Below are 12,658 nucleotides of genomic sequence, written 5' to 3' on the forward strand. Positions count from 1 at the left end.
GGGTATGAGCATCTCCAACAGTCTCTTCAAATTTGACTCTAAATATTGATTTGGCCAGTTTGTCAAAAATTTGGATGGCCAAATTTGTATTTCACTCCAATAGACTCTCTATTACACTGTCCAACCTAAATAGTGAGTCCCATATGTTAGGCTCACTACCCTTTTTCAACCCCTCCTCTCCCTCTCTCCTATTCTTCTCCTCTCTCTCCATACCACCGCCTCTCTCATCCCCACCGCCACACTGCCACCCCTGGTCCCCGCCCACGCCGCCATAGCATTCCCCAATGCGCTCGAGGTCGGTGCACCCGCTGCCTCCAACGAGGTCCTCCGATCCATATCCGTGGACGCCGACAGCGAAGTTGGCGGTGGGGATGGCGGCCCCGATGACGATGGTGGCGGAGAGGTGAGCACGGGAGGTGGTGAAGATGAAGGTGGTGGCGGATGGCGGCCCAGACCTCAGCGACGATAGGCAACTGAGTGGATGGCGATCCAGACCACGGCACAACGGCGGTTGTGCAGATGGCGAACGAGGCGAGCACGGGAGATGGCGCAAGAGGGCAGGGAAAGGGAGGGTAGGGGCAGCGGGGCGGCAAAGCTTCGGCTCCGGCTCGCCATCCTCCCTCCTTGCTATCGCGCCGCAGTGGGGCGCCTCCCACTTCCGCTTTCCTCGGCTACGGCGACGGGACTAACTACAGCGGCTGCAGACGGGGAGAGAAGGAAGGTGGGGCTCACCATTAGCAAGCCAAATAGCATGGCCAAATCTGGCCACTCACTGGGGGAGTTTAGCCAGCCGGATGGCTTGGCAAGCCGGATAGAAATTCTGCTGGAATACGTTTTTTTTTGTCTATAATGGCTAAATTTTGGCTTGGAGAGTGGGATAGAGAGATTGTTGGAGATACTCTAACGTGCAATCCCTGACAGCCCTTTCTGCAGCCCATGTAGGCCTGCGGGTTGGGGCCAATGCTTTTCACATAAAACGAGATAAAGACCAAGTTGATGGAGATAAAGTTGATGCACAAATGGATATATGTGATATTTTAAAGCAACTTCCATAACGAAACGTACCGTTCAGTAGTTTGAAAAGCATGCTAATGGAAATGGAGGGAAAATCATAATCTTCATAAGAAAATAACAGGGCCTTACTCATCTGTGTTTATTGCATTCTTGAATGATTGATAGCACTATATCATAGCAGTGTGATCATATGCTTTTCTTTCCTTCTGTCTGTTCTCTTGGTCGAGTTTTATGATCATCTGAGTTTTATGATTGATAGCACTATATCATAAAACTCCTAGTACGTAGCACATAATTTATGTTCTAAATAAGAAAAACTATATAAATTTTAATACGTAAATTCTAAAATTTTATAAAACCATACTGTTAACCATTTTGACGTACTCTTATATAAAAAAAATTTAAAAAATATGAGCATTTATATGATGGATAAAATCTTCGTAAATTTACAGTGAGATTGTGAACTCAAAAGTACGATAGATCAAAGTCAAAATGATCAATATTATGTTCTCGTTTCAGCCTTTTCCCTTTCCCATGCTGTAACATCTTGCCTCTCCCAGGCCGGGCCCGCTTACATCTGGCAGCTTTCAGATGTCATAGACTGCCCTCATTCGTGTGTATCCGGAAAGAATTTTCCAGTCAGTCACCCATCCCGAAATTGCCCCAAACCACTCGTATGCACCCGGGAAGAATTTCCTAGTCGGTGTTCGGCTTTCGGAAAAAAGTTGCAACTTGTTGATATGAGTATTCTATAAATCCTATTAAGTCATAAGCTGGGATGTTACACATGCCCACGAGCACTTTTAATTTTCCATTATTATAAGGAAACTTTCTACATATACATTTAAAACATATTTAGTAAAGTTTACAATGAGAAAATATTCAATGAACACGTAGGCGTGGCCGTGTGCACGGGGAAACCCGTTCTTGCGCACACGTACGTTTCAGGGGAAAATGGTGCTAAAAAAGGAGTGAAAACGTCATTAGGCTTAATCAGAAACAAAAAAAAGAAAGGACAGATTTGGGCGAGCGTCATGCACGATACTCTGGAAAGGCGTAATATCCTGTGTCTTGGATGGTCACGAATTCACGTTGTCCTAGCGGATGTTGGCTGTACGGTCCATGTCCGACATGAACCGGGCAAACGCCGAGCGCGACGAGCCGCCGTCGGCCCAGGCCGTGGCCGCGCCTTCCTTGTGCGCCGTGACCCGCGCCCTGAGCTGGCTGCCTGCCTCGGACTCCATCACCAGCCTCACCTTGGCCTCCAATTCCTCGGCCGTGACAAGGCCCTGCTTCCACCCGGCCATCTCCACAGCGATGTCCATCTCCTCCACCATAAGAACCATGTTCATCTTCTGCTCCGAGTGCAGCGGCCAGCACAGCATCGGCACGCCCGCGGTGATCCCCTCCAGCACCGAGTTCCACCCACAGTGCGTCACAAACGCGCCGGTCGCCCGGTGGTAGAGCACGTCCACCTGTGGCGCCCACAGCTTGACGACGACGCCGCGGCCGGTGGTTCGCTCCAAGAACCCCGCCGGGAGGAGTGCGTCGACGTCCGGCTCGGCACGGGGATTGAACGAGTCGTCGTCGTCGTCGATGGCGACGCGAGGCGCGCGCACCACCCACAGGAACCTTTGGCCGGACTTCTCCAGGCCGACGGCGATCTCCCTGAGCTGCTCCACGGAGTGGCTGCCCGCGCCTGTGCTGCCAAAGCAGAGGAACACGACGCTGCGTTCCGGTTGCCTGTCAAGCCACGCAAGGCACTCATGCCTCTCTGCTCTATCTCTCCTCTCGTCGGCCTTCTCGACCAACGGCCTGATGCAGTAGAACGGCGGCAATGCCGGGCCGCCGTGGTGACACCGCGAGTCCCTGAGCGCGTTCACCACCCGCGGCTCCAGCGACTCGAACGTGTTCACCAGGAAACCTTTGGAACATTGCGCGTTCCTGTGTTACATCCGACACCTGATGATGAACAGGAACAAGTGTCCAAGATCGCTGGCTCTGTTCAGAGTACGGCCCAGCAACGGCCTGTTCGTGTAACTAGGCCCAACCCGAAGTATAAGGGTGGAAACTGGGTTAACTAGCTGTATATAAAGGAGGGAGAGAGAATCGGGAGGATGACATGTAAAGACAGAATTTCCAACTCAATACAAACTCAATATCTCTCTCTCTCTCTCTACATCTCTGTCTTTCTCTCTGTTTGTTCTCCTCTTCTTCTTCCGAACTCTCTCTGATTCTCTGAAAATATCTTGCTTCTCTTCCAAGTCGGTAACATTTGGTATCAGAGCCGCAATCCTGGAGAAACCTCAGTTCAAAACTCATCTTCAGATCCAAGTCGACGACATGGCGAAGCAAAACGAGGGATTCGAGAAGACTTTGTTGGAGATTCAAGCGGCGATCGGAACCATGGTCGTCAAGCAAGGAGAGACACAAGAGATGCTGCTCAAACTGGACAAATCTGTGGCTGGATGGCGACCTCAAGTTGATGCTGCTATACAAGGGTTGCAGCACGACATGGAGGAGCTGAAGCTGCATGTCCTCAAGTTGGAGAAGCAGAGCGAGGAGGGCGGCAATTCGTCGAACACCTCGCAGGCGTCAAGGATGGCGGAGGAAGGGAGTCACCAAACTCCTCTGCTTCCTACGCCCAGCACGCCGCCGTTGTTTTCCGGAACAGCGGCGAGCGAACTCGGTCCAGATGGCCACCGCGTCGCAAATTTTCACCGGGGGAAGGCATCGGGGGTAGTTCATACTCTCGGGCCACCTCCGGTCAAGGGTACGTACCAAATTCCCACTGAATTTTCTGTTCCTCATGGGATTGAGTTTGGCGCAAATTCGAGTCGGGGAAATCGGGATTTGCATGGGGAGCAAGGGTTCAATCATAGACTACCAAAGTTGGATTTTCCTCAGTTTGATGGCTCGGATCCACAGGGTTGGAGGTTGCGTTGTGAGCATTATTTTGGGGTTTATGGAACTCATCCAAATTTGTGGGTTTGGGTAGCCACCATTTACTTCATGGGGAGGGCAGCGTCTTGGCTACGTTCATCTCGTGCTCATGAAGTTTTTGTCGATTGGGGTCGATTCTGTGAAGCGGTGAACCGAAAATTCGATAGAAATCAACATCGGCAACTGATTCGACAGCTTGATCAGATTAAACAAACCGGTTCAGTGAGCGAGTTTTATGAATGGTTTGATGATCTGATGAATCAGTTGTTGACGTATGATCCTATGTATAACACTTTGAATTTGGTTCACCAGTTCATAGAAGGGTTGCGTTTTGACATTCGCAAAGCTGTTTTGTTACATTGCCCCAAGGATTTGGAGTCTGCTCTGGTTTTGGCTCTATTACAGGAGGAGTTGTCTGAGCGGAATCAAGAGCAAAGGAAATTTGGGGATGGATCGCAGAAGTTTAAAAATGCATATCCATTACCATTGCCACCAACCAAGGCTCTGAAATCTGAGGAGAAGAAGGGTGGAGAGCTCAATCGGGGTACTAATCTTTCTGACAAGGTTAGTGCACTTCGATCGTTTCGTCGTGCACAAGGTTTGTGTTACTTATGTGCCGAAAAGTGGTCGCCGACACATAAATGTTCAGGAACAGTTCAGCTTCACGCTGTTCAGGAGCTCTTTGCACTATTTCCTGACAACGTAAATGAGGATCAGGCTGGCATATCTTCTGAAGATAGTGATTCTTCATTGTTAGCTATGTCAGTTCATGCTGTTCAGGGTACTGATTCTCAGTCTACCATTCGGTTACAAGGCAAAATTCAGGGGTTGAATATACTGATGCTTGTGGATTCTGGTAGTTCGGCTAGCTTTGTCAGTGATCAATTGGCTGACCGTCTTACTGGAGTTCAGTTCTTAGCTCATCCTCTGTCTGTTAAGGTGGCCAATGGACAGGTGTTGCATTGTCAGAAAGAAATGCCTTCTGCTGAATGGTTTGTTAGTGGTCAGAAGTTCTTGACCACATTTAAAGTGGTGGCTTTGGGAGGTTATGATGCAATATTAGGCATGGATTGGTTAACTAAGTATAGTCCAATGCACATTGATTGGCAGCTTAAGTCTATTCACTTGATAGTTATGGGTCATGAAGTTTTGTTGCGTGGGGTGCAGTCCAATACGTCTGATTGTGCTTTGATTTCTAGTCAGCATTTACAGCATCTGCACAGTATCGACTCAGTGGCAGGTTTGGTTCACTTATGTGCTGCCCTCAGTGATTCTACAGACCAGTTATCCTCAATTCCAGATGCTGTCCAGTCTTTGGTACAGGAATTCTCTCATTTATTTGAGGAACCAAGTGGATTACCTCCTGCTCGAGATTATGACCATACAATTCCTTTGATTCCTGGGGCTGTGCCAGTTAATGTGAGACCTTACCGTTATACACCTGCTCAAAAGGATGAGATCGAAAAACAAGTTAAGGATATGTTACAAAAAGGAATTATTCAGCCAAGTGCTAGTCCTTTTTCTTCTCCTGTTTTGTTAGTCAAAAAGAAAGATGGCACGTGGAGGTTTTGTGTGGATTATCGCCATCTTAATGCTATCACTGTCAAAAACAAGTATCCTCTTCCAATAATTGATGAGTTAATGGATGAATTGGCGGGAGCTTGCTGGTTTTCTAAGCTTGATTTGCGTTTAGGGTATCATCAAATTCGGATGGCAGTTGGTGAGGAGGCTAAGACAGCTTTTAAAACTCACAATGGTCATTTTGAATTCAAGGTGCTTCCCTTCGGACTTACGAGTGCTCCAGCTACCTTCCAGGGGGTGATGAATACAGTTTTAGCTGATCAATTGCGTCAAAATGTCTTGGTCTTTGTTGATGACATTTTGGTATACAGTCGCACTTTGGAGGAGCACAAGAATCATCTGCGTCAGGTGTTTGAGACTCTGAGTAAGCATCAGTTACGAGTCAAATTATCCAAATGTTCTTTTGCACAGACTCAACTGTCTTATCTAGGGCACATTATTAGTGCTGATGGAGTTTCAACAGATCCAGAAAAGATTCAGGTGGTTCGGCAATGGCCAGTTCCTGTATCTGTTAAAGATGTGTGCAGCTTCCTAGGTTAGGCAGGGTATTATCGCAAGTTTGTCCGACATTTTGGCATCATTAGTAAGCCATTTACTGAGCTATTGCGTAAAGGGCAGCCTTTTATCTGGACTCAACACCATCAAAAAGCTTTTGACACTTTGAAACAGAGTCTGATATCAGCACCGGTGTTGGTCATGCCCGATTTCCAGAAAATGTTTGTGGTGGAGACTGATGCTTCTGACCGAGGAATTGGTGCTGTGCTTATGCAAGATCAGCATCCGGTGGCATTTTTGAGTAAGGCTTTAGGACCTCGGACTCAAGTTCTTTCCACTTATGAGAAGGAAAGTCTGGCTATTATTCTTGCTGTTGATCATTGGCGCTCGTATTTACAACACGAGGAATTTTTAATTCGCACTGATCACCGCAGTCTGGCCTTTCTTGATAACCAACGATTAACCACCTCTTGGCAACATAAAGCAATGACTAAGTTGTTGGGTCTTCGTTATCGAATTGTTTACAAGAAAGGATTAGAGAATGGAGCTGCAGATGCTTTATCTCGTAGATCTTCTGATGGTCTTCCAATTTTGAGTGCATTATCTGTTGGTCTACCGGATTGGTTACAGGATGTTGTTTCGGGTTATAAATCTGATCCCGAAGCTCTTCAGCTTTTGCATTCTTTTAAGGAAGGTACACCTCATTCTGCTCATTTTGAGTTGCAAAATGGTATTCTTTATTTCAAGAAACGTGTTTGGGTGGGCAATAATCGGCAGTTTCAGCAGCAAGTTCTAGCAAATTTGCACACTGCTGCTCTAGGGGGCCATTCTGGAATTCAAGTAACTTATCAGCGCGTTAAGCAGCTGTTTGCTTGGCCAGGTTTAAGGCAAACTGTGCAGGATTTTGTGCACAGTTGTGTAGTCTGTCAACAAGCTAAACCTGAACATGTGCCTTATCCAGGGTTACTACAACCAGTTCAAATACCTGAACATGCTTGGCAAGTCATATCAATGGATTTTATTGAAGGATTGCCCCGTTCAGCCTCTTATAATAGCATTTTGGTGATTGTGGATAAGTTCACTAAGTTTGCTCATTTTTTGCCTTTATCCCATCCATTCACTGCTGTGTCTGTGGCACAATTATTCATGGACAGAATTCATTCAATACATGGACTACCGCTGGCCATCATTTCTGATCGTGATCGAGTGTTCACCAGTATTTTTTTGGAAGGAATTGTTTCGGCGTTCTGGCACTCAATTACGAATGAGCTCTTCTTATCATCCACAAACGGATGGGCAAACGGAGCGCGTGAATCAATGTTTGGAAATGTTTCTGCGCTGTTTTGTTCATGCTTGTCCATCTAGGTGGAGTCAGTGGTTATCTCTTGCTCAATTTTGGTACAACACTTCATTTCATTCTGCCTTGATGTTGACTCCTTTTGAAGCAATGTTTGGTCATAAACCTCGTCATTTTGGGCTCTCAGTGGATTCGGTTGGGGTGCCTAGTGCATTGGATAGTTGGATGCAGGATCGTCATAACATGCAAAGTTTGATTCATCATCATTTGGTTCGAGCTCAACAAAGAATGAAGAGTCAGGCTGATTCTAAGCGTACTGATCGTGTGTTTGCGGTTGCTGATTGGGTTTTTATGAAGCTTCAGCCTTATGTGCAGCAATTTGTCATGACTCGTGCTAATCAGAAGCTGGCTTTCAAGTTCTATGGGCCCTTTCAGATCCTTCAGCGTGTGGGTTCTGTTGCCTATAAGTTGCAATTACCTGCTACCAGTTTGATTCATCCAGTGGTGCATGTGTCTCAATTGAAGAAAGCAGTAGCTGCTTCTGAAGTTGTTCAATCAACATTACCACGATTGGATCCTGATTCTGGGCATCTGGCTACTCCAGTAGAGGTTCTGCAACAGCGGCTACGTCGTCGTGGTGATAAGATGATTGTTCAAGCTTTAGTTCGTTGGTCTGGTACTTCGTCTTCCACCACTTCTTGGGAAGATCTGGAGGAGTTAAGGCATCGCTTTCCTTCTGCCACAGCTTGGAGTCAAGCTGTGTTTCAAGGAAGGGGGAATGTTACATCCGGCACCGGCACACCTGATGATGAACAGGAACAAGTGTCCAAGATCGCTGGCTCTGTTCAGAGTACGGCCCAGCAACGGCATGTTCGTGTAACTAGGCCCAACCCGAAGTATAAGGGTGGAAACTGGGTTAACTAGCTGTATATAAAGGAGGGAGAGAGAATCGGGAGGATGACATGTAAAGACAGAATTTCCAACTCAATACAAACTCAATCTCTCTCTCTCTCTCTCTCTACATCTCTGTCTTTCTCTCTGTTTCTTCTCCTCTTCTTCCGAATTCTCTCTGATTCTCTGAAAATATCTTGCTTCTCTTCCAAGTCGGTAACATCCTGCGGCTCACGTTCATCATGGCCTTGTACACTTGACTCTCTGGGTGTTCGAGAAATTGGGAGAAGAGGTGAGATGCCGGCATGGGAGGGAGGCCAGGGAGCTCGAGAGGGTTGTCTCCTAGCTCCCTGAAGCTCGGCTCACCCTCTGCACGGATCGAAGGAAGCTGGAGGAAGATGGCAAAGGCGCCCAAGTTCGCCGGGTGGAAGACGAAGCCGGGGACGTTGAGCCTCTCGCCGACGTCGAGCGCTTCGACGGAGAGAGAATCCACGACGAAGGCGTGTACGCCTCCGGGAAGCATGGAGCAGAGGAAATCATGGAGGCACTCGTTGTGTCGCCTCACGAGGTCCAGGTACCCGAGGAGGAGGAAGTCGCCGTCGTCGGTGGCGGTGGCGGGAGGGAGCTCGACGCGGGGGAGCCTGTGGAAGCGTACGGTGGGCTTGGATGAGACGACGCGGTCGACGGTGGCAGGGAAGGCGGTGTGCTGCTGGAAGGCGGGGTCGATGAGCGCGACGGCGACGGCATAACCGTGGTCGACGAGCTCGTCGGCGAGCTGCATCATGGGGAGGAAGTGGCTGACGGCGACCCCGGGGTAGAGCACGATGGTCTTCTTCATTGTGGGCTCTGAATTTTCTAGCTGGTTTGCAGTCTACGTCGGAAATTACTGAGTGGTCTCCCGACGATCTGGCGTTTGAGGGGAGAAGAAAGCTTGGTGGCAGTTAAAGCTCGACGAATGAACGCGATCATTGATGATTCGGAACGCTGTTTGATGAGATGGGTAGTGTGGGGGTGGGTGGGTGCTGAGCCTGAGCTCCTACCATTTAAGTTCTTTTTGGTGGGAAAGTCTACATGAATTAAGGGGATGTCCTTTATTTTTTATGTCACCCGAAAAAATATTTAAAAAAATTAAAAAAATTAAGATATATCAATATGTGATATGCCACTCCATAAACATACATGTTCAAATTAACTTGTACAATTGGAAAAAAAATAACAAATTTTACTACGAATAGAACATGTAATTCGTGATCAAATTTGTTGTTTTTTCTGAATTGTATAAGTCGAATTTTAACTTGTATATTTGTAAAAAAATTATCATATACAAATCTATTTGTTGGCATTTTTTATAATTTTTTGATGACTTTTCAAACACTACAAAACAAGGAGATGTCCTCCCAGAAAAGAAATCCACTTCCCTGTTAGGTGTACAGTGCGCCTCAATGATGTGAGAAGAAACTCTCTGATACATAAAGAAAAAGAAATATAAGGGGCTATTCGGATGGTTGTCCTAACTTACCAAGACACAAGTTAGTTATGTCACATTTAACGCATTACCAGACCTTAGCTTGCCATAGAAACTATAGCTCTGCCACATCATCTTATATTTTGGGACAAAGATAGTATTGTTGAACTTACTATCAAATCTACAACGTGAGTGTAACTCAATTTATTATATTTCTGGTGGTGGAACGTGTTCATCCAGGTACAAGTTCTAGATTTGGCACCGGTGCTCGTATTTATGGCTAATTATTCTTTCAGTGGTAGATGATGTACCCGTCGACAGCGAGGCACATGGTGATTTCGCATTTACGGTGCTTCAATTTACAACTAATTATCTTTTCAAAGATAGACGACGTGACAACAAGGCGCATGTGATTGGTGAATCTCATAATATGTGATGGGGTACTACTTCTTAATATTAGAAGACAATCAAATTCAATGGATAGCCACGTACTCCCTCCGCCCCAAAAAAAGACAAACCCTGGGTTTGCGTGTCCAACTTTGACTGTCCGTCTTATATGAAATTTTTTTATAATTCGTATTTTCATTGTTGTTAGATGATAAAACATGATTAATATTTTATGCGTGACTTGTCTTTTTAATTTTTTTCATAATTTTTTCAAATAAGACGGACGGTCAAATGTTGGGCACGGAAACCAGGGTTTGTCTTTTTTGGGACGGAGGGAGTATATATTAAACCAAAACAAGGTGAATATTTACTATAGCAAAAGGATTATAACACATCCTATAGGAATCTTATCTGTATTTCTTTTAGACAATATTATAATATATTTTTATTTTTGGTAAATTATGGGTATTCAGCAAGTACCAAGTATATATAAATTTTACATATACAACAAAATTTATACTCCCTCCGTTTTTTAATAGATGACGCCGTTGACTTTTTCTCACATGTTTGACCATTCGTCTTATTCAAAAATTTTATGCAAATGTATAAGATATAAATCACACTTAAAGTACTATGAGTGATAAAACAACTCATAACAAAATAAATTATAATTACGTAAATTTTTTAAATAAGACAAATGGTCAAACATGTGAGAAAAAGTCAACGGTGTCATCTATTAAAAAACGGAGGTAGTACGTTTTTCTTGGAATAGCATATCATGATTGGCCTAATGCATGTGGACTGGGCCGAATGCGCTAGCGTGTCCGGGCTGCGCTCGAACGGTCACCCGTTAGACTTATGCCTCCACCCATGTCCGGAGTTCACGATACGGCCACGAACTCACGATGTCTGTCGGCTGTCTGCGTTAGATAAAAACTCTGTGAACGCAGCGCGCGACGAGCCAACGTCGGTCCAAGCCACGGCCGCGGCTTCCTTGTGCGCCGTGACGCGCGCCCTGAGCTCGACGCCTGCCTCGGACTCCATGACCAGCCTCACCTTGGCCTCCACCTCCTCGGCCGTGACAAGGCCCTGCTGCCACCCGACCATCTCCACGGCGATGCCCATCTCCTCCACCATGAGAACCTTGTTCATCTTCTGCTCCGAGTGGAGCGGCCAGCACAGCATTGGCACGCCCGCGGTGATCCCCTCCAACACCGAGTTCCATCCACAGTGTGTCACGAACGCGCCGGTGGCCCGGTGATGGAGCACGTCCACCTGCGGCGCCCATTGCTTGACGACGGCGCCTTGGCCACTGGTTCGCTCCAAGAACCCCGCCGGGAGGAGCGCGTCGAGGTCCGGCCTGTCGGGATCGTCGCTGACGACGGGGGCGCGCACCACCCACAGGAAACGGTGGCCGGATTTCTCCAGGCCGACGGCGATCTCCCTGAGCTGCTCCGTGGAGTGGTTGCCAATGCCGGTGCTACCAAAGCAGAGGAACACGACGGTGCGGTCCGGTTGCCGGTCGAGCCATGCGAGGCACTCGTGCCTCTCGGGTCGCTCTCCCCTTTCGCCGGCCTTGTTGACCAACGGCCCGACGCAGTAGAACGGCGGCAACGCCCGGCCGCCTTGACGGCGTGCGTGCCTGAGCGTGTTCACCACCCGTGCCTCCAGCGAGTCGACAGTGTTCACGAGGAAGCCATTGGAGCATTTATTAGTGTACCTGCGAACCAAATCCATCACGGCCTTGTACACTTCACTCTCAGGCGGCTCCTCGGGCCGATTGTCGATGAAGTGGGAGGCCGGCATGGGAGGGAGGCCAGGGATCTCGAGAGGGGTGTCTCCTAGCTCACTGAAGCTCCGTTTACTCTCTGCACAGATGGACGGAATCTGGAGGAAGAAGGCAAAAAGGCTTGCATTCGATGGGTGGAAGAGGTAGCCAGGGACCTTGAGCCTCTCAGCTATGTCGAGCGCTTCGACGGACATCATATCCACGACGAGGGCCTGTATGCCTCCGCGGAAATGGGAAGAGAGGAAACCATGGAGGGGCTCGTTGTGTCGCCTCACGAGGTCCAGATACCCGGGGAGGTAGAATTCGCCGTCGTTGGTGGTGACGGCGGGAAGGTGGTCGACGCGTGGTAGCCTGTGGAAGCATATGGAGGGCTTGGACGAGATGACGCGGTCGACGGTGGCCGTGAAGGCGATTTGCTTTTGGAGCGGGTCGTCGATGAGTGCGACGGTGACGGCGTATCCGTGCTCCACGAGCTCGTCGGCGAGCTTCATCATCGGGAGGAAGTGGCTGACAGAGAGGCCAGGGTAGAGCACCATGGTCTTCTTCATCTTGGCTTCAATTTGCTAGTAGCTAGCTAGTTTGGCGTCGATCGATGTGGGATGAGTGGTGCTCTTCCGAGTTAGTAGAGAACTTTTGTAGAGCAAAATATGTTGAGGGGAGGCTCGGAGGGCATTGTTGGACCAGGATTGCACATCGGCGCGGTCGGTACAACGTTGTCATTCACTCATTATTTTCGATGTTCATGGCTTGATGGGCATTGCGTTGATTCATTGATCGGAATTGCTAAAAAAAATTA

The 12,658-nt window shown here is 47.8% G+C and overlaps 2 protein-coding genes and 1 pseudogene across 2 annotated transcripts; 1 reads left to right on the forward strand and 2 right to left on the reverse strand.

Moving 5' to 3' along the window:
* Nucleotides 1–1,789: 1,789 nt before the first annotated feature.
* On the reverse strand, nucleotides 1,790–9,325 carry LOC4339394 (UDP-glycosyltransferase 88F5). Its single transcript, XM_015783181.3, has 2 exons — nucleotides 8,443–9,325; nucleotides 1,790–2,958 (listed from the first exon to the last, which is right to left on the reverse strand). The coding sequence occupies exons 1-2, from the start codon at nucleotides 9,057–9,059 to the stop codon at nucleotides 2,112–2,114; spliced, it is 1,464 nt and encodes a 487-aa protein (XP_015638667.1). The 5' UTR covers nucleotides 9,060–9,325; the 3' UTR covers nucleotides 1,790–2,111.
* Nucleotides 3,358–8,254, forward strand: LOC136356515 (uncharacterized; annotated as a pseudogene).
* A 1,458-nt stretch (nucleotides 9,326–10,783) lies between the features above and the next one.
* Nucleotides 10,784–12,658, reverse strand: LOC4339395 (anthocyanidin 5,3-O-glucosyltransferase). Its single transcript, XM_015783321.3, has one exon. The coding sequence runs from the start codon at nucleotides 12,408–12,410 to the stop codon at nucleotides 10,974–10,976; it is 1,437 nt and encodes a 478-aa protein (XP_015638807.1). The 5' UTR covers nucleotides 12,411–12,658; the 3' UTR covers nucleotides 10,784–10,973.

This window comes from Oryza sativa, chromosome 5, assembly GCF_034140825.1.
Source record: "Oryza sativa Japonica Group chromosome 5, ASM3414082v1".
Taxonomy (NCBI): domain Eukaryota; kingdom Viridiplantae; phylum Streptophyta; class Magnoliopsida; order Poales; family Poaceae; genus Oryza; species Oryza sativa.